The 20,020-nt window shown below is 42.1% G+C and overlaps 1 protein-coding gene across 3 annotated transcripts in view; it reads right to left on the bottom strand.

Annotated features, from left to right (window-relative positions):
- nlgn2a (neuroligin 2a) overlaps positions 1–20,020 on the bottom strand; it is a gene marked incomplete at its 5' end in the record, with an annotated part of 136,903 nt that overhangs the window by 56,126 nt on the left and 60,757 nt on the right. For 2 of the 3 annotated variants that reach the window (XM_080518897.1, XM_080518895.1), the window contains one exon: positions 15,335–15,484. In XM_080518897.1, coding sequence (XP_080375023.1) covers positions 15,335–15,484 — 150 coding nt within the window. The remainder of the gene's footprint in view (positions 1–15,334; positions 15,485–20,020) is intronic. The other variant, XM_080518896.1, reaches the window with a different exon arrangement.

The raw sequence follows: 20,020 nt of genomic DNA, 5'->3' as shown, positions 1-20,020 counted from the left end.
GCTGCCCCCCTTCAAGCAAAGATCACACGACTGTTGTTCAGAAGACAGGTTTACCAAGCGGCCAGGTTGTTGCTGGATTTGTTGTCGTGTTTTTTTTTGTTTTTTTTTGTCAAGTTCCACATCTTTTCTATTCTGGACCTCCGAGCATGAAGCAGGGTGCATAACTGTGTTAATTTCAAAATTCAAAAGTCAACGAGGGGGAAAATTTCTTTTTTGAACAAACATTGACAAAATCCAGTAGAGAGCCTGTGAGAGGCTATAAGAAGTTGTCTGGGGATATTCATGCAAACGTGCAAATGTACGTTCGTAGATCACAAACACTTTTCCTCCCGTCCCTGCAAATGTGCTCAGGCCTACAACCAAACATTACAAAATGAAAGCCGATGATAACTTGTATGTGTTTTATTCAAATTCCACAGATCACGGTAATTGTACAGCTACAAGGCTTTATGCACCACTTTTGAGCAGTCATTCATTTAGGGCGCTTTGAAATGCCGTTATGCTCCAGGAGTGCTCAGGAAATCGCTCACCATGGAGGGAGCAAAGGAAAAAGACGAAGAAGAAAGAAAAAAAACCCGGCCCATTTTGACACAGGAGCTCGAGCTTGTTGTGGCACCACTTTAGAGGTACCATCTGCCTCATTCAAAGCTCAACAGATTATAGGGCTTTCCATAGGAAAACGTGTGTGTGTGCGCGTGTGTGTGTGTGCACCCACGTGCATCCAACCATGAGACCGCACTGTCTGAGGAACAAATAAACGTTCATTATCATCAGGCCGTCTTTGTTTGAGTCCGGCCGTGTGCGAGTGGGCATGTCAGCAAAGCGAACACGGCAGAAAAGATACACAGCGGCGGCGCTGCCTTCCCTCTGGGTTAGCGAACGCAGCCTGCTGATTGGCAGAGGTTCGGCTCCCCAGGATGGGCTGCTTAATTAGTTAATTAGCTCCAGCAGCTCCTAATGAGACGCCTATACCGCCTCATCCCTGATCGGAGGAGGAGAGCTGGCGGAGCACAGGTGGGGAACACGTATATGCACACTAACAACCACTTCCACGCACCGTGTACATATTCATAGGCCGCGCCGACACCTATGCAGAAATGCTTAAATGTGTTATGCTGCCGCACGAATATGTCAAGCACCTCAGAGAATCACGCGAGGTTTTTCAATTAAACCACCAGGTGTTGTGAGAGGTTGAGTGTGGAAGTGTGCGAAGGTGTTTTCGCTATTAGTTTACCAGAATTAACAGGGTTTTTTTTTGTTTTTTTTTTAGCTCGCCCGGAAATGAAATGGGAAAACCTTATTTGTATATATTTATGTTTCTCGGTAAGTAATTTTGAAACTGTTTCTGTTGGCAGTTGTTTGAATCAACATGTTATGGTTGCTACTGAAATTGAGAAAAATAAACCAGGTTTTTTTTTTTTTTTGTCCACGGGGACGTCGAGTTTTTTTTTAACATAACAGGTAGACCAGTGCATTAGTTCTTATTGATTCTGACTTGTTAGGCTACATTAAAAAGTTTGTTTTGTCTTTCTTCTGTTGTTCATTTGGAGCTGTCTGACACTGGGTTAGTCAAATCAATACAATGGGTATACCTCCTGAGACGCTGTAATCCAATCCAGCTGCATTTATGAAGCAACCAAAGTGCTGTACACAAAATAAACACAAAGCAAAATGACCAAAGATATGAATAAGTGAAAAAAAACAAAGCAAGATCGTAAAGTAGAATAAAATACACACTTTAAACATAGATTTAGAAACATATATAAATGTATATAATAAAAGACAATTACGGAAGGTGGGCTTTAAGACTTAAATAAATCTTTCCCAAAACTACTCTAATCAAAAATTCTATTCATTTTCAACTCCATCAAATTTGCACACTTGCACAACATTCTCAGTATTTGTGCGAAAATGTGTAACAATGGGTGAATGGGATTAACAATGAAAAGCACTTTGGGGACTGTATAAGTGAAATCCATTCATCACTGACTATATATATATCTATGGCGTTTCATCCAAATTTGATTTGATACTGAAGTCTAAATTTTGATCAATAACAAAATCTCATTCTTACTTCTCTCATCTTTCACATTTTGAAAGACTTTAAAATAATTATCAGAAAATATTTTACTGTTGTGACATGCTGAAAATTGTTTGTATTTATTCGCTCTGTTAATTCCATTTTTTTTTTTAATTCTGCAATGTTTTAAAAAAAAATTTTTTTGTGTGTGAAATGTCACCTCCAGCAGTAACATTTGAATTATTGCCTCTGGGTAGCAATGTTGTTGTCTCTTACATGATGTTTGCTGCATCTTCATTAATCATTTTGTACTTGTTAAGTTACTTTTCTATTCGTATACTGATGGAGCCAAATCTTTCCCACTTCAGTCTTGTCATGTCTGAGTTAGAGTACTTCCACCGTGCTTATTTTCATCGCGGCATTACCCTGAAATACTGTGGCAATATTTCCAAGCCACAGCCCTCATCCTCAGTGTGTTTGGGGATAATGAGTACATAATTTGGCCTTTACATCTAAGAAACCAGATGGAGAAGAAGAGGGGGGGGGGGGGGGGAGGGCAAGGCATGTCGAGTAGCCAGGCCGAGAAGTGACCAGGATGGAAGTGCCGTGGCGGTCCGGGTGCACCAGAGAGAAGAGGTGGAGGATCATCAGCAGAGGAGAGCAGGTGTAGCCCGGCCCCCACACTGCTCGCAGCATCTGTTACTGGGCCACTGAGTTACTACGGTCAGCCTGTGGTTGGCATGTGTGTTTGTGCATGTGCGTGGATGTGTGTGTCGAGAGGAGTGAACCACACGGCTGAGTGAACTCTACTTCTCTCGTTACTCTCCCCGTGCTGCCCCCTCCAACTGTTTTAAGTCCAACTCTCTCTGCCGTCTCATTTAATCGTATGTGTATGTGTGTGTGTGTGTGTGTGTATATTCCTGTCAGGTGTCCTATCACCTCTGCCGGCGTCACACTTTTCCTCCTGTCAATCACAGCCAGACTAACCCTGTGCTGTCCTTGACCTGACTCACATGCAAATAGCTTCAGTTAGCGCTCACATTCCTCAAAACAAACACATGCTCTGTCCTGGCCGCAGGTGGTGCAGGAGCTCGACGCTATTTTGATTGAGGTGCCAGGAGAGGAGTATGCGGTAGGATGGAGAATCGAAGCTCTGTGACGATCTGGAAGGTTTCAGCAACAGAGCAGCTTGCGTGGCCGGCTGACAAAATAGCAGGAATCCAAAGAGGAAGTGATGATAATGTAATAATTGTGCATTATAGTGAAGGAGTGCCGCATAAACATGCTCATATTGGAAACTCTCAGTGGTTAAATGGCGAATGTTGCCGCTGTCCATGGTGCTGAAGTTACGAGTTGCAGTCGATCAGTTGGTTCAAATAATTAGCAACGCTCAAGCAGGCTGCAGTTTTAAACAGCATAGTTGGAAATGAAGAGACATGGTCATGCAAGGCAGCATGTTGGGATAATCAGTCTATTGGAGCAAAACACATCAACATTCGACTCAAGCATTGAGACATGAACCTGCGGGGAAAGATGCCAGACAAAGCCACGTCTGTAATCCAGCCCAGTTTGAGACCCCATGGCAGCTCATCAAGACAATGGCCTCGCAACACACACTTCCCTTCAACGCTATTGAAAGAGAAGCCTTCTGGAGTGTTTCCCTTTCGACTAGTCCACAAATCTTGATGTAAAGATATTACTATTTTTGTTATTTTTCTGAATCACTGAATGAGCTTTTGGGTTTTATATATATATATATATATATATATATATATAAAGCTACAAATAAAAAAAACAATGATGGCTGGTTTAGTTAATGAAGATTTTCTTTAATCTGTTGACAGATGTCACTCTCATTTCCATTTTCTTGTTAATTGTTAACTACTTTCTTCGTGAAAGCAGTTCCAAAATGTCAGGAAGTCTAAGAAATGTCTCTGGAGTTGATCACAGCCAACTGGGAGAAGGCAGGGACACCCTGGACAGGTCACCAGTCCAAAACAGAGCAAACACACAGACACAGACAACCACGTGTACAGATTCACATCTATGGTCAATTTAAAGGCATCAGTTTGCCTCAAATATAAGTTTTCTCTCTGTGGAAGTAGAGAACTCACGCACACACAGGGAGAAGATTCAAAAGTTTAAAAAAACGATGCAACTCCCCATGTCACACGCTGTTCTTTCCTTTGCACATAATCCAGAACTCAAATGAGAACTTGCTCTCTCAGGATGACTGAGAAGTGATGGAGGAAATATGTGAAATCACACAACTCTGGAGTAATTGCAAACATAATACATCAGAACAAAATCGCACTTAACGGTGGTAATCATCTTGTACACAGGGCAATATGCTTCTAATTGTGATTACATTAGTGATACACAATTTTATTTGAGTGGATGTGCATGCAATCGTGACTTACACAGCCTGCAGTGCAATGAAACATTAAACACACACACAGAGCTCTGTAGAATCCACCATATGTTAATTATTATGTCTGTGTGCCGGCTTCATGCACAGAGAGCTCAGAGGCTGCCGCAAACATCACACAGTGTCGCAAGCAGTCCCCCCCACACACACACACCCATGCAAATGCTGACTGCTCGTCTTTTGGTGCACTGGTGTTTACGCTCGCTAACAGCCTGTCTTCATGAGTGCCAATCCGACTGCACAGACGCACAGGGATGCGAGTTTGGCTCCCCAAACAACTCCCCCCATCCCCGCGGGAGAGCTAAGTCCCTCAGTTAGCAGAGTCGCGCCGCGCCATGATTCAAACGACGTGTCATCCCGCAGTAATGATGATCCATCCCCGGCCATTACCAGCCCATAGTTTCTCACTTACAAAGCTGATTGTTTGACATGCGAAACATACATCAGCGTAATCTGCCTCCTAACTCTGTATTTCTTTTTTTTTTTTTTTTGTTAAAGAGGTCCAGCAGCACATTTGCGGAGGGGAAGTAAAGTTTTAAATAAGAAAGACGAGCCGCAGACAATCACAGGAGCTGGAGTTGAGTGGAGTTTGGTAAAAGGCAAAAACAATAAATCAATTCTGTCTTTGATGTTAGCATCATGTGGAAAAGATCTGACAGTGTACTGTTAGCCATCAATCCCTAATATATCCACAAGATCAAGCTTAAGACAGCAGCAATTCAAGATGTATCAAAAGTAGTGAGTGAAGCTCTTTGTATTGTATGAGAAAAATTGCAAAGAAAGCAAATAGTGTGAACTTTCTCAGCTGTCGGAGTGGTTTGCTCGTCTGGCTCCAAGAGTCGGATCCCAATGCAGCTGGCAGCAAACCAGCAAATTCATTGACAAGCATTCGAAATGACCTCAGCTGACGGTTCCTTGGAAAACTCACAGAGGGTTGCACTTTTTCTACATTTCCCGAGCGGGCTGGGCTGTGAAACACCAGAATAAGCAAATGATGCAGTTTTTCTGGTGACAATTTTGAATGATGAGTTTCTTCACATGAACCCAGGCATGGAGATTTGAAGGATTTATTGCACTGCTGGATTGCCAGGCTGCTCTGAAGACATATCCGGCTCTATATCACTCCTTGGTGCACAGAGCGAGTCACTTTTCGTGTCGCAGGCTGATGCAGTTGTCATTTCCCATCCAGCGACAATGCTAGTTAAAAAGAAGCAAATGTGCTCGCCTGAAAAAGAAGAGCTGTCAGACTGTGGGTGTAATTACACTATTAACTAAATGACAGCAGGTTTTAAGTATTTCTATGTGTTGTCTTGTTATTTTAAAGGTGAGGAAGACGATTGAGCAACAATACTGACATAAAACTTTCAGCAGCACTTCTGAGACATGGGGGCCTGCATATGCACACATGGTCAGAGCAATAATAATAATAATTGTCCATCTGGATCATATGCAGAGACACATATACAGCGAAGAAAACAGTTTGAATGTTTACATTGAACTGTTCTCTGCACACAATTCGTTTGACAAAAACACACCAATTACTGGACAGGCATGCAAATTGCAGCATTTTTGTTTGTACAGTGACCATTATAAAAATCTTCTGAAGCAGAAACATAAAATCCACTCTCTGGTGTATGTTTCTCTTGTAAACTGGGCCTTTCTTATTACTTCTGCATCACATTCTTTACACGAGCATCCATAACTCACTTCATCATTCAAACATGGAGAAAGACACGTGACTGTCACAGTTTGCTAGTTACATGATAAGCATCCTCGGAACTTATTGCACAAAGACGGGAGACGATGGACTAATTGACGTGACGCCGAAAACACGGATATGATTTATGCATACAATAAGTGAAACTTCTGTTAAATATATAGGTATATCAAAAAAAATGTACTACTCTTGGAAAGGTAGCACTTTAATCCTCATAACATTCCTTTTATGAAATCGTTTTTAATACTAGTAATTGTGGCATTGTGCTAAAAGAGAAAAAAAATACATCTTGGATTAAAGTCACTCACTTTTTCATGATTTAAAAGGTAAAAAAAAAATTTTATAAAACAAAAATGTCTAAATATTTCCTGTTTGGGTGTAAAAGAAAACTAAAATGCAGAAAAAATTCATCACTAAGCATGATGAATTATGGTAGACTCAATATATCCATTGTATTAATCATCATAAGTAAAAGGGCATTACAGTTTTTCAATTTAAATACCTGCATTGTTTTCACTTACTGAATGAAACCTCAAAGTAAATAGTTCAAACTTTCCAAACCTTCTATTTCTTTGGCACACCAGACATTTTCTACGCAACAATTTCCATGTAGGAAGTCGGTAGATATCGACAGCGCCGTTGCTCAACTCAACAGGCTCCTTCAGGGTTTGCGTGTAGGAGGAAGGAAGCAAGAAAAAAAAAATATTGCAGGACGTAAGAAAGTAGGACACATGCAGGTGAGTGTCAAGGCCATGGGCAGACTGAGGACAGCCAACATCCAGGAGTGTGATGAGGAGAAAACGTGCGAGCTGTCTGAGAACATGCCTGTTATTGTGTTAATGTGTGTGTGTGTGTCGCGGTGTGAGTTTCACCTGTGGGAATGTTTTCAGTGTGTGTGAGAGATGCTGGCCAGCTGAGGCGCTAATCCCCTCTCAAAACATTGAGCCAGGTTGTCCTGCTTCTCAATGTCACACTGTACGCCACCCATCGCACCCTGAAGACCCCCCCCCATCCACATGAGTGTCAATGGATCTTTGCTCATCAATTCTGCCGGAGGTTGCTATGGAGACTGAGAACAGTGTGTGTGCTTGATAGAGGTGTTCAGGCCTGTTGTATGTCTTAATATCTTCCCTGGTCCTGTCAGGTCACACTAATGTCTCAAAAATATTCAAGCCCCTGTGTATGTACGTGTGTGTGTAATCGGTTCTCACACACATTTTTTTTGTTGAGGTTTGACTGAAGTTAAAGGTCGGGTGAGGCAGGGCAGCGTTTAGCAGTTTTGCCGCAAGTATGGCCTTTCTCTGCCTTTCCTCCAGGTACTCTGGTTTCCTCTCACAGTTCACAAACATGCATGTGAGGTTAATTGGTGACGTTACATGCGAGTGTGTGGTGGTCTGTGTGTCCTGTGACAGCACTAGCAGGGTGTATCGTAGATAGCCCTCGCCTACAGTGACCCCGCGACCCTGAACACGATAGAAGATGGTCAGGTCATCAAATGTGTGGAAATTATTTGGGGACTTCAGTCAGTTCACACTTTATATGGATTTATTTTATCCTGTGTGTGTGTGTGTGTGTGTGTGTGTGTGTGTGTGTGTGTGTGTGTGTGTGTGTGTGTGTGTGTGTGTGTGTGTGTGTGTGTGTGTGTGTGTGTGTGTGTGTGTGTGTGTGTGTGTTACACAATAAGAAACATCTTTAGGCTTTCATTGAGATTAGACCGAGTTAAAGATTAGCATCATCATAATAGTTATGGCGGAATTTCCATCAAGTCTACAGAAGAGATGTATTTTATTCATGAAGCAGAGGAACATGATGTTTGTGTGCCGGCAGAAGATGCCATCTCAGTGGCGGGCGTGTGCGCAGACAGCTTATTCAAGCATCCACAATCGTGCTCTGGATGAACAAGGTCTGCTTTGGTGCACGCTCAGAAAGGGGCTCTGCAAGTTTTATTTTTAGCATCACAGGCAAATGAAGCCCCCCCCCGCTCCGCTCGGTCTCTGCCCTCTCTCTCATCTCTCTCCCACTGTCACTTCTCTCATCTCTCAAAAGCTCTCGGCCTATTTTGTGTGCGAGTGAGGCCATGGCGCTGCTGCTCGCTCGCTCGCTCGCGCGCACACGTGCAGTATGGCGACGGCCGAGGGCTGTGTAAGCCGGGAGTGTTGCGCCCTGCCGCTCGCTGCCCCCGTGGTTGCCATCTGAACCAACTCGAGAGATGTGGTTTCGTCTCTACGCTCCTGCCTCCCGCGGTGGAGGGATATAAAAAGCTCGTCGGAGGTAGGGGTGACGTATGTAGAGTAAAGTGCGCCAGTTGCCTCGCCAACCGAGGCAAGGTCAAGTGCTCGGTGCCCAGGCGAGGCTTTTCATTACATATTTAACTCGGCCCAATTCCCTGCAGAGACCTCGCTGGAGACTGCTGCCCCCCCCCCCCCCCCCACCCCCCTACTTCCCGCAGTGGAGCTTGCCTGTCTGGCTGCAGACAGGTACATTTCCACATTAGCATACGATGGAGTCGGGCACGTCCTGCGATGTGAGTGATTCCACGGTGGTTAGCGTCTGTGGAGTGCTGGCAGGGGCTGGAGAGGCAGCTGTTAAATAAGGGTGTCAGAGTGAAAAGATCACGTCTCTCAATCAGCGAGATGGAGAAAAAAAAAAAAGAGGATTGAGATTTATCTCCCGCAACCTCTATCACTGCTGCTCCAGCCTGATTTTTTTTTTTTTTTTTTTTGGGGGATGTTGTTTTTCTTAAACGCTCACGTCTAAGTTCTATCATGCATGCGTAGGCACAGACATCCAGATGAGGCCCCCTGAGCAAAATAAAGAGAAATTTATTCACAAAGATTACGTTTAATGAAATTTTTGAGTGGATAAGTGTACTTCTGACACTGTTTTTATTCCAGAAATAAGTTTTAAGAAAAACAATTCAAGAATACATCAAGACCAGTTGCTGCTGTTTCAAGGAGGATTTCTGACGACGGAAACCTCACTTCCTGTCTGGCAGTGTGTTCTAGTTGTACTCTGTAAAGGCCCAAATGTTCTGAACTCAAACTTAAACTCAGCCAATTCAGAAGGATGTGTGTTTCCATTTCAATATGCCAGGGTGGTGACATGACAAACCGTGGTTATTGGGCTTCTACTGTTTGTTTTATGACGGATCAAATTAAATCACTGAAGTGTACAACATCAGATACAACAGTGGTTTCTATGGTGTTCTTCTGAATTAATTTTATTTGGATTTGTTGGTTTCTCTATGTGAAAAGTACCGAGAAATGACTGCGTTGTATGTGGTGCTACATCAATAAAGTTAAATATAATTGAAATAATCCTCAATTTTCTGTTTATTAATACACAAAAAGAGCAACCAAGCGTGCTTTTACTGGAAGTATCATGACTTCCACAATGTTGGAATAATTTTTGAAATAAAGTAGAAATAAAGTTGAACATGAGATTCTTTAATAGCTAAGTGAACTGAAAGCAAGGGCCAAGTTTGTGAGATTTTGTTTTTTGTGGTCATTTTGACTTGCTCAACTATGGAAACTCCACGAGAGCTGGACAATTTTAGCCAATATCAGACTATGTTATAGTGGACTTAATCACAACTTTGTTTACAGTTCTCACAAAATGTTCCCTTGATATTCTAATATGCCATAATTACAGACAGCCTTCAATTATTTTTAAACAACGCTGAAAAATGTGGTCATTGGCCATGTATGCTCCCACCAACCAGCAGAATCTACTTTTCTGAGATCCAACAATAGGACAGAAGTGCTGATTCCTCAAGAGAAAACCTTGAACTTCAGATATTGCATTGCTGAGAGTGAGACGAATGGATGGACGACATGACAGACAATCAATAATCCATTGACATTCAATAAACTTCCCTTGAGTTGAGATGTCTGGGTTAGTTACAGAACAGATGTTTTGAGTGAGGGTCTCCAAATCAAAGACCCACCAAAGTTTAATCCTCTGCTACGGTTGGAAATAATGATTTCATGTTAAAATGCCAAAGCCAACAGTTCACTGATCAGGTGCTAAACAACAATTCAATACCGACGGTGTAAGTAAAACCAGCGTCTTCCTGTGTGCATGGGTGCTCGCCTGGGCTCGGCCTCAGACTACAACCAACCAGGTTCCTCGTGAGACGTGACATTTCTGTTTCACGCTGCAAACCTGCTGATAAACACCAGGATATCTGCACACCCAGGGAGTATCTGTGTGAGAACACGGGACAATGAAGCCTTGGGGCAGACTTTTAATGTCAAGGTTTTAGATTTCACAGATGAGGACGGGTTGTAAGTGCACACACCTTCGTGACCATTCCCTCGACACCCCAACCAAGAAATATGGGGTCTTGAAAGGTCTGCGTATGGACATCATCTCACGTCATTGCATTCGGCCAGTTCATAGATTACAGGAAGAAAAGAAAACAAACCTCTGTGGGTTATCTATTATCTGTCCAGGTGAGGATCTATAAAACTAGAGCAATATTAGGATGAGGGCTACTCTGTCGCTGTTGAGTTTCTACAGCTATTTTTTCTGTTTTCACTTTGATTTGCAAGAAACTTGCTAATCACAGAAAATAAAAGGATATCTAATGTGAATTGAAATTCAGTAAGTCAATCAAGCTCTTTCACGTTTTCTAGTTTGATTTTGGGGATGCTCGGGTCGAAAATAATTAATTGTGCAATTGAAATCCATTTCATCAGTTTCATTTTACATTCTTAACTATTAACTACTTGCCTTATGCCTTATGTCTAAATGCACTTCTTTATTTTCTTAATATCTTGTTTTATTTCTATGATTTTAATGTATTTCTTTGCCTTTGTGGAGCACTTTGAATACCCTTGTGTATGATCGACGCAAAACAAATAAACTTGCCTTGTCAATTGCGCAATAATCACTGATTTGAATGTTTTTAACACATGGTATCAGATAATAATCAAATGGAGGCAAAATCCACCTTGCTTCAAAATGATTAGTAATTCTGTAGGAAGAGCTTTCTTGGCAGATTTCAAGTCCAAAACAATGAAAATCCGACTTTTGTCAGCAAAATGTTGCCCTTGTGAAACAGTACAGGCAAGGCATATTCAAAAAGAGCAGCTTTAAGTCTTAATTAGCAGCAGTGCATTCAAATTAACTCAACTCCAGCTGTAATCATTTATTTGATCAGGGTAATTAAATACCCCAGCTAAATTGAAAGCATACGGCGGTAGAAAACTTTGCAACCCTCCAAGTAATTTGTGGTAGGCTGAGGAAACCAAGACCACAACATTAAACTCTTAAAGACCACATTGGTCAACTTTCAAGTACATTCTCTCAAGTGTCTGAGTGGTCTGGTACCCTGATGCTAATGACTGTGAACAGAAACACACACACACACACATCCTGTATCAGGTTTACTTTTCACAGCATCGCCGTTCTTGCATCAGTAATTGTTGCGGCGCCCTTCCAAATCAGCATGTCTGAATTACTGAGGCAGGAACACAAATACAGGCCCAAACCATGGCGCGGTGCATCAACACGGCACAAATTGATATGCATGAACGCATGCGGCGACACGTGCCCTCGCTGCGCACCACCCCTAAACACACAAGCGTGCCCTGGCCTATCCGCTTTGGCGTGCGTCTCTGCACGACTCGCTCCATCAAAGGGAGGCGCCATCTATCATATAGGATGCATGGGGCGATAGATTACTCACATTTCTACCAATCATAGCCAAATTGCTCTGGATGGCTCTCATATTTGGGAGATAGCTGCGGCTGTCTCTTTGCATACAAATGACAGAGTCCCCCCTCTCAATTTTATTTCTCCTTGACGCAAAGAATGTGACGAGAGTGTCACAGATCGGCTGCCGGGGTAGGAAAACGCAGAGCCGCCATCGCAGCAGCGAGAAGAGAGATGCAACTATATGGGAAAGAACTGGAATTTCGTAAGAGAAGATAAATAATTCCTAACAAATCCACGTCCAGTGACACTACAATGACACTCAATGAACTGAACACTACGCTAATGGCTCTTTTACAAATCGGGCAAATAAAGACACGGGAGAGCTGCTCACACTTCTGGCTCACACTTTCATCTTTGTAAAACTTTTTGTTCTCAGTAATCCACTCATTCAGATGCCATCTGTAAGGGATTATTTCCATTCATACGAAACTGGGTTTGTTAGGCCCCAAACTGGCATGAAACAGCAGCACAGACTGGAGACTCAGTGTGACTTAGTTGTGCCACAGGACTTTGCTCTTCGGGCCCATTTTGTGGCAATTAGCAACTGTCACATGGATTAGAGCACTAAAAGATTTCATAATAAACCCACCGACTCGCATACATAATTATTAGTTTGGTTTCATTTGTTTTAGTGCTGATTCACGAAGCAGTAATACTTTTATGGGTAAAATCGCGGCGACAAATTGCCTAAGCTGTACTATTGAAATGAGCCAAGGTGTAGTGATGTAGACAATGAAGCGCACCATTGAAATCAGTTTTAAAGTCAAGTGAAAGAGGTTATTTGGAAAGGCGTTCTTTAGAAGTTAACAGTAGGGTGTACCGTGTATGTGAGCAATATGGTTTACTATAAATTAAACAGTAAGGTATCTAACGGAAGTAAAATATGCATTATAAATATAACTACAGAAAACTCTAAGGTGTACTAAACAAGTGCGCCCAAACTGTACAATAGTGAAAACTGGGTTTTACTTTACACCGAGCTGACGAGGATGTAAACACAAACTCGGAAAAGGAGATGAACAGATGAACAAGCAGCTTGTTTGGCCAGGTTAGTCATGATTAGAAGTAAAAACACTTTACATTTCTCAAGAAGAAGAAACTGGTCGAATGCCCATATAAAAGATAATTTGCTCTTTTCTACTCTGACTTTCCAGATAAAACTGTTTTCATTTTGTAAATAGTCCAAGATTCCCATGTGTTTTGACAATAAACGCGGAGAGAATGGTGTTGAATTTTTATGTAAGCCCCATAGCGATTGAAAAAAAACCCACAAAAAAAAAAACCTAGAACACCCCCCACCAAACACAGAGGATAAAAATTAAAGCACCGGTATCGTGCTTCACAGATCTCTTGTGCTAGTTGCATTGTGTTATCCAATTGTGGAAAAATGCTGAAGAACTCAATAAAGCTGTATTGAAAAGCAAACACTTTAGCTAATTATATGCAAATGAAAATCTGTCACCATTGTAAATGCTATGTAAGCGCTGCAACAAAAAAAGAAAGAAGAGAGAAACAACAGCACGATATTGTTCTTCAAGAGAGAAACAAAACCAATCAAAAGCAGGCAGCCTATTTTCAAACTGCTTCAAGGAGCCCACTCTCTCTTCTACTAATGAAATATCTAATGCACTTAGTTTCCTTTAGTTAGCACCTGCCTCCTTAGAGGCATGTTCCTCCTCTCCAAGCTAAATGACTTCGTCTCAATGGAGTGAGACAGAGTGCGGTGAGTAACGAAGAGGGGAAGTCGAGTGTATTTTCAGACAACGGATGATGAGATCTGGAGAAATAAAATGGTAAGTAATGCAACCTTCCGCTGAACTTTAAAGCCATGTTAACCACTTTTTTTTTTAATGATGTCGCTCAGCTGCTAGTAACAGCTCAAACATGTGTCATAACCAGGCCTTGAGCAAGTAAAACACTCTGTAAAGGTGTTTTTGTTTTTTTTGACTATTTTAACAATCCTTGCTCTCTTTGTGGAATAGATAATAAAGCTGAAAAATAGATAAAGAGGTTGGAGCCACTGCAGGGAGGGCTGCAGTGAAAATGAGAAATTGTGAGGTGCATTTCTGCTTTCCTAAAATGCCAGCTCTGAATCTTAATTTGCATTCCTGTTGCCATTTTTTTGCGTTCCTTCCTGTAAAGGGCTTTCTGCGAGTGTTAAGAGGGATATAATAAATAACAGCGTGACGGTTGGAGAAGAGGTGGTGGGAGACAATTTGTCTATTTAAAGGTCTCATGTTGCAAACAAGGAGCTGTATCTCACTGGAAACCTCTGAAAACATGCTTCACATTCATTTTGCTGAAAATGTCAGAGGCACACCTTGTATACAATACAGCAAAACGATGTTACTAATATAGCATGTAACAATCAAACAATCGTTAAATTTGGATGACATCATTTCAACGTTTCAATTCAATTGATTTGAACAATCTCCTGTTCCGGTCCATGGTTTCTGTTTTTGAGTTTTAGCAACATGGAACAGTCAAAATATTGGCTCAGGACCAATTCACAACTGCCCTGTTTTCACAGAGACGGGACTCAAAGAGTTAAAAAAAAAAAAAAGTTCAATCGAGGAAACCATTTTTTTTTTTTTTTTTAAAGGTGCATTTTCAGTGGCTCCAAGCACCATTGTTGTGTAACTGGGGTTTGGTTTCACTTTAAGGTTTGAGAAAATATGGGATTTTGAAGGGGTTTTAAAGATTTTCCCAAGTGGTGCTACAAGGGAGAAAAAAAAAAGGAAAAACCTTTGCTGTAAGCAACGGCCATCTATTCACATTACAATAGCCACAAAGAAAGCCAGTTCCTGACATAATACCAGGATGAAGATCAAGAACGTGGCTGTGAAACTAGCATTTGATGCAATATCTACAATAAAGAATTTGTTTGTGATATTATTCTTATTCTTATTATTGAGTATTTGCAGGGTTATTCCAAAAAAACTTCTGCTCAACAAATTCTCACTGAACATATTGAACTTAGTGAGCAGTAAATATAAAAGCACATATATTATAGCCTTTGCTTTATGCCTATAGATGCACTCTGCGTCCATTTATCTGTACATTTCACTTTGCTGTCGCTTTTAGCCATACATGGAAAAGAGGGAAGAAAAAAAAATATCCCAACAAAAGCTTTTCTCTCTTTAAACTGCCGCTTCAATAGTGCAATTACACAGAAAGAAAATGCTTCAATTACACCTTAATCAAGACAGACGGTTCTTTCCAGTGGAGTGGGTTCGCATTGTGCTGGTTTATAGAAAACCTGGCCGCACAATGAAAGTGGATCTATTACACAGTATGAGTGTTTTCGAGAGAAATAAGCAACAACAGAAATCTATAAGAAAGTGAGGCTTCGTGATTTACACCATTGCCAAGTGCAATTAGAACGGAATATGTTGTTGATGACTTCCACCATCAGCATAATAAAGTCAAGAGAATCGAGATCACTCACCGAGCACGCCCAGGCGGTAGTTCATCGTCACCACGATCACGTTGCCGTAGGCTGCGAGGACGCTGGCGTCAAACATGTTTCCTGTGCCTTCCATGTAGGAGCCTCCGTGAATGAATAGCATCACGGGCTTCTTCCTGCGGTCACGGATATCTAAACACACACACACACACACACAAGACAGACAAAAGAAGGAAAGTCAATAACTTCATTTAGGCTGCTCATATTCTCTTTGATCACATATTGTGTTAGGCCATAATATATTGAGGAGAAAAAAATGTAAATTGCTCCCCAGGATGAAAACACAGCGCCTGCCTGTGCGTCTTTCCCTGCAGCTGAATGTCAGCTGTTAAAAATGAGCTTGAGGTAATTTAGATTTCAAGCAACGATTCCAGCAACCAGCAATAACAAGAGTCACCGCTGCAGGAATCTAATCAAACGTTTCCTGGCGCTAAAAGCAATAGTACTTGCTGGATAGTTCTCCACAATGGAGTTAACCTGTATATCATTGTGGGCTTTATTTCACATTGAGGCCCAGATTAAGTAACGCTGACGCAAGTCTGAAAAACAGGCCGTGGTGATCCCAACTTAGAGCACATGGCTATTTCATAAATCAGAGCTGAAAATTAAAAGGCAGAGAAGATCTTTCCTCCCACCCTCCTGCGAAGACGAGATGTTTTTCTGCATGTTGAAACACACTGAAAGCGACTGTTCTCCACGAGTACAATTTACTGAAGGTTAAAAGGCAACAGTGTGACAGGAGGAGGCCTGAGAGGAGTGCAGCGGATGTCTGTGTTCCCTTTCCAAAGAGAGCATTCTGTGTGCAATCGACAGATAATACAAGGCCACTGGCTCTTAATACATCATGTCTGCATTGAATTTCCATAAATTTCTCATTTTATTTTGTACCTTAGATCTTGGAACTCCCACTAATGCAAATTGCCACTCGCCCTGAGCTGCGGGGACAGCTATATCAACCTATTTCTAGGTCAGTTCCCCTGTGGGGGGGGGGGGATCTCAAGAAAAAAAACCACAGTTTTCTTGGATGCTATCATTTCGCACTGGCACAAATTGTTAGCAGGTTCCTGCCTTGAGGTAAGAACTAGAAAGATATTGGGGAAAGTTTCAGATAAAAATGTCATCCTCCAACAGCAGAAAACTACAGTTAGTTCGAGGTTTTCACTTTTAAAGTGTTGCTATCTTCTTCGAATTAAAAAAAAACAGCAAAAATGGTGTGGTCTTTTTGGAATCATATGAATAATAAGCAAAAACACTGAAATATATTCCCAAGCTAATACAATCCGATTTATTGCAGTACTATTTTGAACCACAAGGGATTGCATTTGAATTGCTTGAGTGTCCCTTTTGTCCCTAGCCTGACTAGATAAGCCACTGCTGCAGGTGGAAAACTAAATAAAACAATAACCGACGCTTGTTTCAACACCTAAATGAGGATTAACAAATTTCAACCACGCAAAGTCGAAGAATCAGACTGGAAACTTGAGGAAACTATTCACCAGCCTGCATGTTTTAACATGACTAAAGATTCAATTATGACTTGTAATTTGTCGCTTTACTGGTATTCATTCCAATTCTTGATCTGAAGAAACGTCTACATCCGCTTCATCGATTCCCACGCACCAAAAAATAAAAACAATTACATAATTTTAAAAAATCCCCTGTGTGCATAATAAAAGTATTTTAACATAAAAATTATCTCATTATATTTCCGCAAATCAGTGTTATGGGTTCAATGACTCATCTTGCACTATAGTAACTTCCTACCTCTGCAGCCAATATAAATCTGTAACCATTTGATGAATTACTTTGAAGTAGGTTTATTGCTGAATCTGCAATACTTTACGTCGGCCACTAATAATTTAAATCATATCTAGAAAACGGGTTTTCTGTATCAAAGCATTGTTCCAAGAAATATTTACCATGACATTATTGCAGGAGATCTCTACAATAAGTTAAAATATTTGCTCCTTCAAAGTGTTTGTTTTCTTTGTTCGCATCATGATGCGAAAGTCTGACGTTTCTCTGCAAAAGTTTGAATGAAGTGTGTCGTCGTGAGCCCTCAATGGTGTCCGCGACAGTTTTCAACGACGGCTCTGCGTGTGCGCGGGCGGGACGGTCCCTGGTGGGCTCTCGTTGGCCTTTGAACCAGTCTCCCAGCTGACTCCGACCAACAACGTTCCAGCCTGCCAGGAGCCCACGGTAGCATATGGCACACAAGACTTAGAACTGTGGCACTGTGACAGCCCCTGTTGGCTCCTGTGAGTGTGTGTGTGTGTGTGTGTTTGCAGGCCTGGGGATATGAGAGAGCAGTAGTGCAGAACAACCACATAAATAACCACTACAGCATCTGCTATGGAAAGGAAGACAGAGTGGAGGGTGTTTGGCACCCGTTGAAACCTGCTCATATATTATATATGTATAAATATAGCATGTGAAATACCTGCTGAAACATGCATCAAATACTTAACACTGAAAACGCAGCCTAAAAACGCCATTGGTACACATGGGGCAACGCATACACATATACACACACACACACACACACACACACACACACACACACACAGAGCCATGGCGCTTAAACCGGTGCATCAGTCAGGCAGACACACTCACATAGGGGAGGGAGAATTTTACAGGCAGCTGCAATGGAGAGTCACCATGGCAACTGCTTCACATTGACTCGTTTCCTGCCTCCTCCCCGCCTCTCTCTCTTTTTCTCAGCCTCTTTCCCTCACTTTACGTGAGCCACCCTCACGTGGACACATTACTCTGGCGCATGTCTAACCCCGCCATGCCCTTGACCACATCTCTACCTGCATCTCATTTCATTAGAGGCAAATGACCAGGTACACACACACTTGGCTCATGCGCGCACACACACACACCTCTCTGCGACAGGAGATGAAGAGTGACAGTCAGTGGCATCATGGGAGACAGAATGCAGATGCACAGATGTACCCATGCGCACGCACACGCAAACGCACACGCACGCGCACACACACTAAGCGGGCTGTCACAGTTGACCTGTAGACTCTGTGTCCATGGATCAGTTACAGAGCCACTCATTGTGGCACAGTGACAGATACTACCAAGGCCCTCGGGGGGTTACAAGCTCCCTCTCTGCCTCTGGCTTCTTCGTGCTTTTACCACAACAGAAAAGTTTAGCATGCAAAGCCTGGAGATGGGCAGGCAGTTTGCTTCCCAGCTCCTGGTCTCACAATTTCTTTGCAAAAGGTTAGTGGGGAAAAAAACAAAACCAAAAAAAACAAAAACACACACACTCAACCACCTATGGTTCATTTTCAAAATGTGCAATTTTCATGCATCAAGGCATTTCCCCAAAAAGCTAATCAGTTCATCAGCTCTCCTTGGAGAACCTGTGGTGTCGGTATAATATTTGCATTCATTTGTTTTTAAGCACCGCAGAAGAAAAAAAACAGCACAACAACAACAACAACAACAACAATGTCCTGAACTATGAAGGTAAAGGAGAAGAACATCGTTGACTTTAACCAAAACAAATTTAAGATTTCCTTGGCTCGATTATTAGCTACTTCTCCGTAATGTTCTGGTTCATCAGAAATGAAAGAAGTCCTTTGCAGCTTTACTTGGAGCCAGTCGGCTCCAAGAAAAGAAAAAAAAGTTTGTAACAACAAGTCCAGAGTGAGTTTAAGTTCAACGCAGTGCAACAGCAAGGGCAGCGCAAGTGTCTTTGATGGTTTCAGACAGATGAACTTATTAACAGATTAACTTTTCTCCTCTTATGCTTTTTAAATTGCAAATGTCCTTGCACCCATCTGTGCGCCCTTGGGCATGTCTGTCCTGAAACAAGTTCGGCTCGAATACATTGCCATCTTTGAACAAGAGATTTACCTAATAAAATGGAGCTGTTGAGTCGACGCTGCTCCGTTTGCTGGATATTTCGCTCTTAATGTTGCACAGGAATGAGTTGCTCGAATGTTACGAAAAGTTATGTTTGATATTAGAGTTGCCTGCAGGAGTTGTCACTTCAAGAAACACCTTTGGCAAGATTTCTACTTGCAAGTTCAAGAGAGCAGAGAGAGATTTTTCCGATTGTTTCTTTCATGCCCAAAGTGATATTATTGCTATTTAAAGGATTAACATATTACAGATAATTTCACAAAGGTTGTTGGTGCTTTAAGAGGTAAAAGCTTCATACCGATCGGAAATTTCTTTCTTCAAGTTAAGTGTTTAATTAATTCTTGGCAGAGATTTGATGACAACTGGCAAACTAACAGCTCCGCTTTATTATGAAACAACATCACCGGCAAAAAAAGAAGAAAACAAGCCCTTCACGACACAGAAAGATCAATTAAACCGCAAATTCCAAAAAGGTGAACGAATTCGAATGACTGAACAATGGGGCTGGAAGAAAGAGCGGCTCTGCTCGGTAAACACAAACAACAGCGGCAGCGAAGACAAAGCAAGATGGCAGGGAGCAGCCGAGGGCTAGCACCCCGAGGAGCTTAGCGCGGCTGCTGATCCTCTCAAGCAGAACCAAGACAATGAGACGATTAGGCCTAAACTTGTGTCGAGCGTTCCAGTTTAGCACGCCGCCCACCGCTGCCCCTCGGAGACGCCACCCTCGGGTCTCCGGATCCGACACGAGGCCTCTCCTTCGCCCGATGCATTATCAGACGGAATGAT

The sequence above is a fragment of the Blennius ocellaris genome, assembly GCF_963422515.1.
Source record: "Blennius ocellaris genome assembly, chromosome: 23".
Lineage (NCBI taxonomy): Eukaryota > Metazoa > Chordata > Actinopteri > Blenniiformes > Blenniidae > Blennius > Blennius ocellaris.
This window is presented reverse-complemented; position numbering and strand designations above follow the sequence as displayed.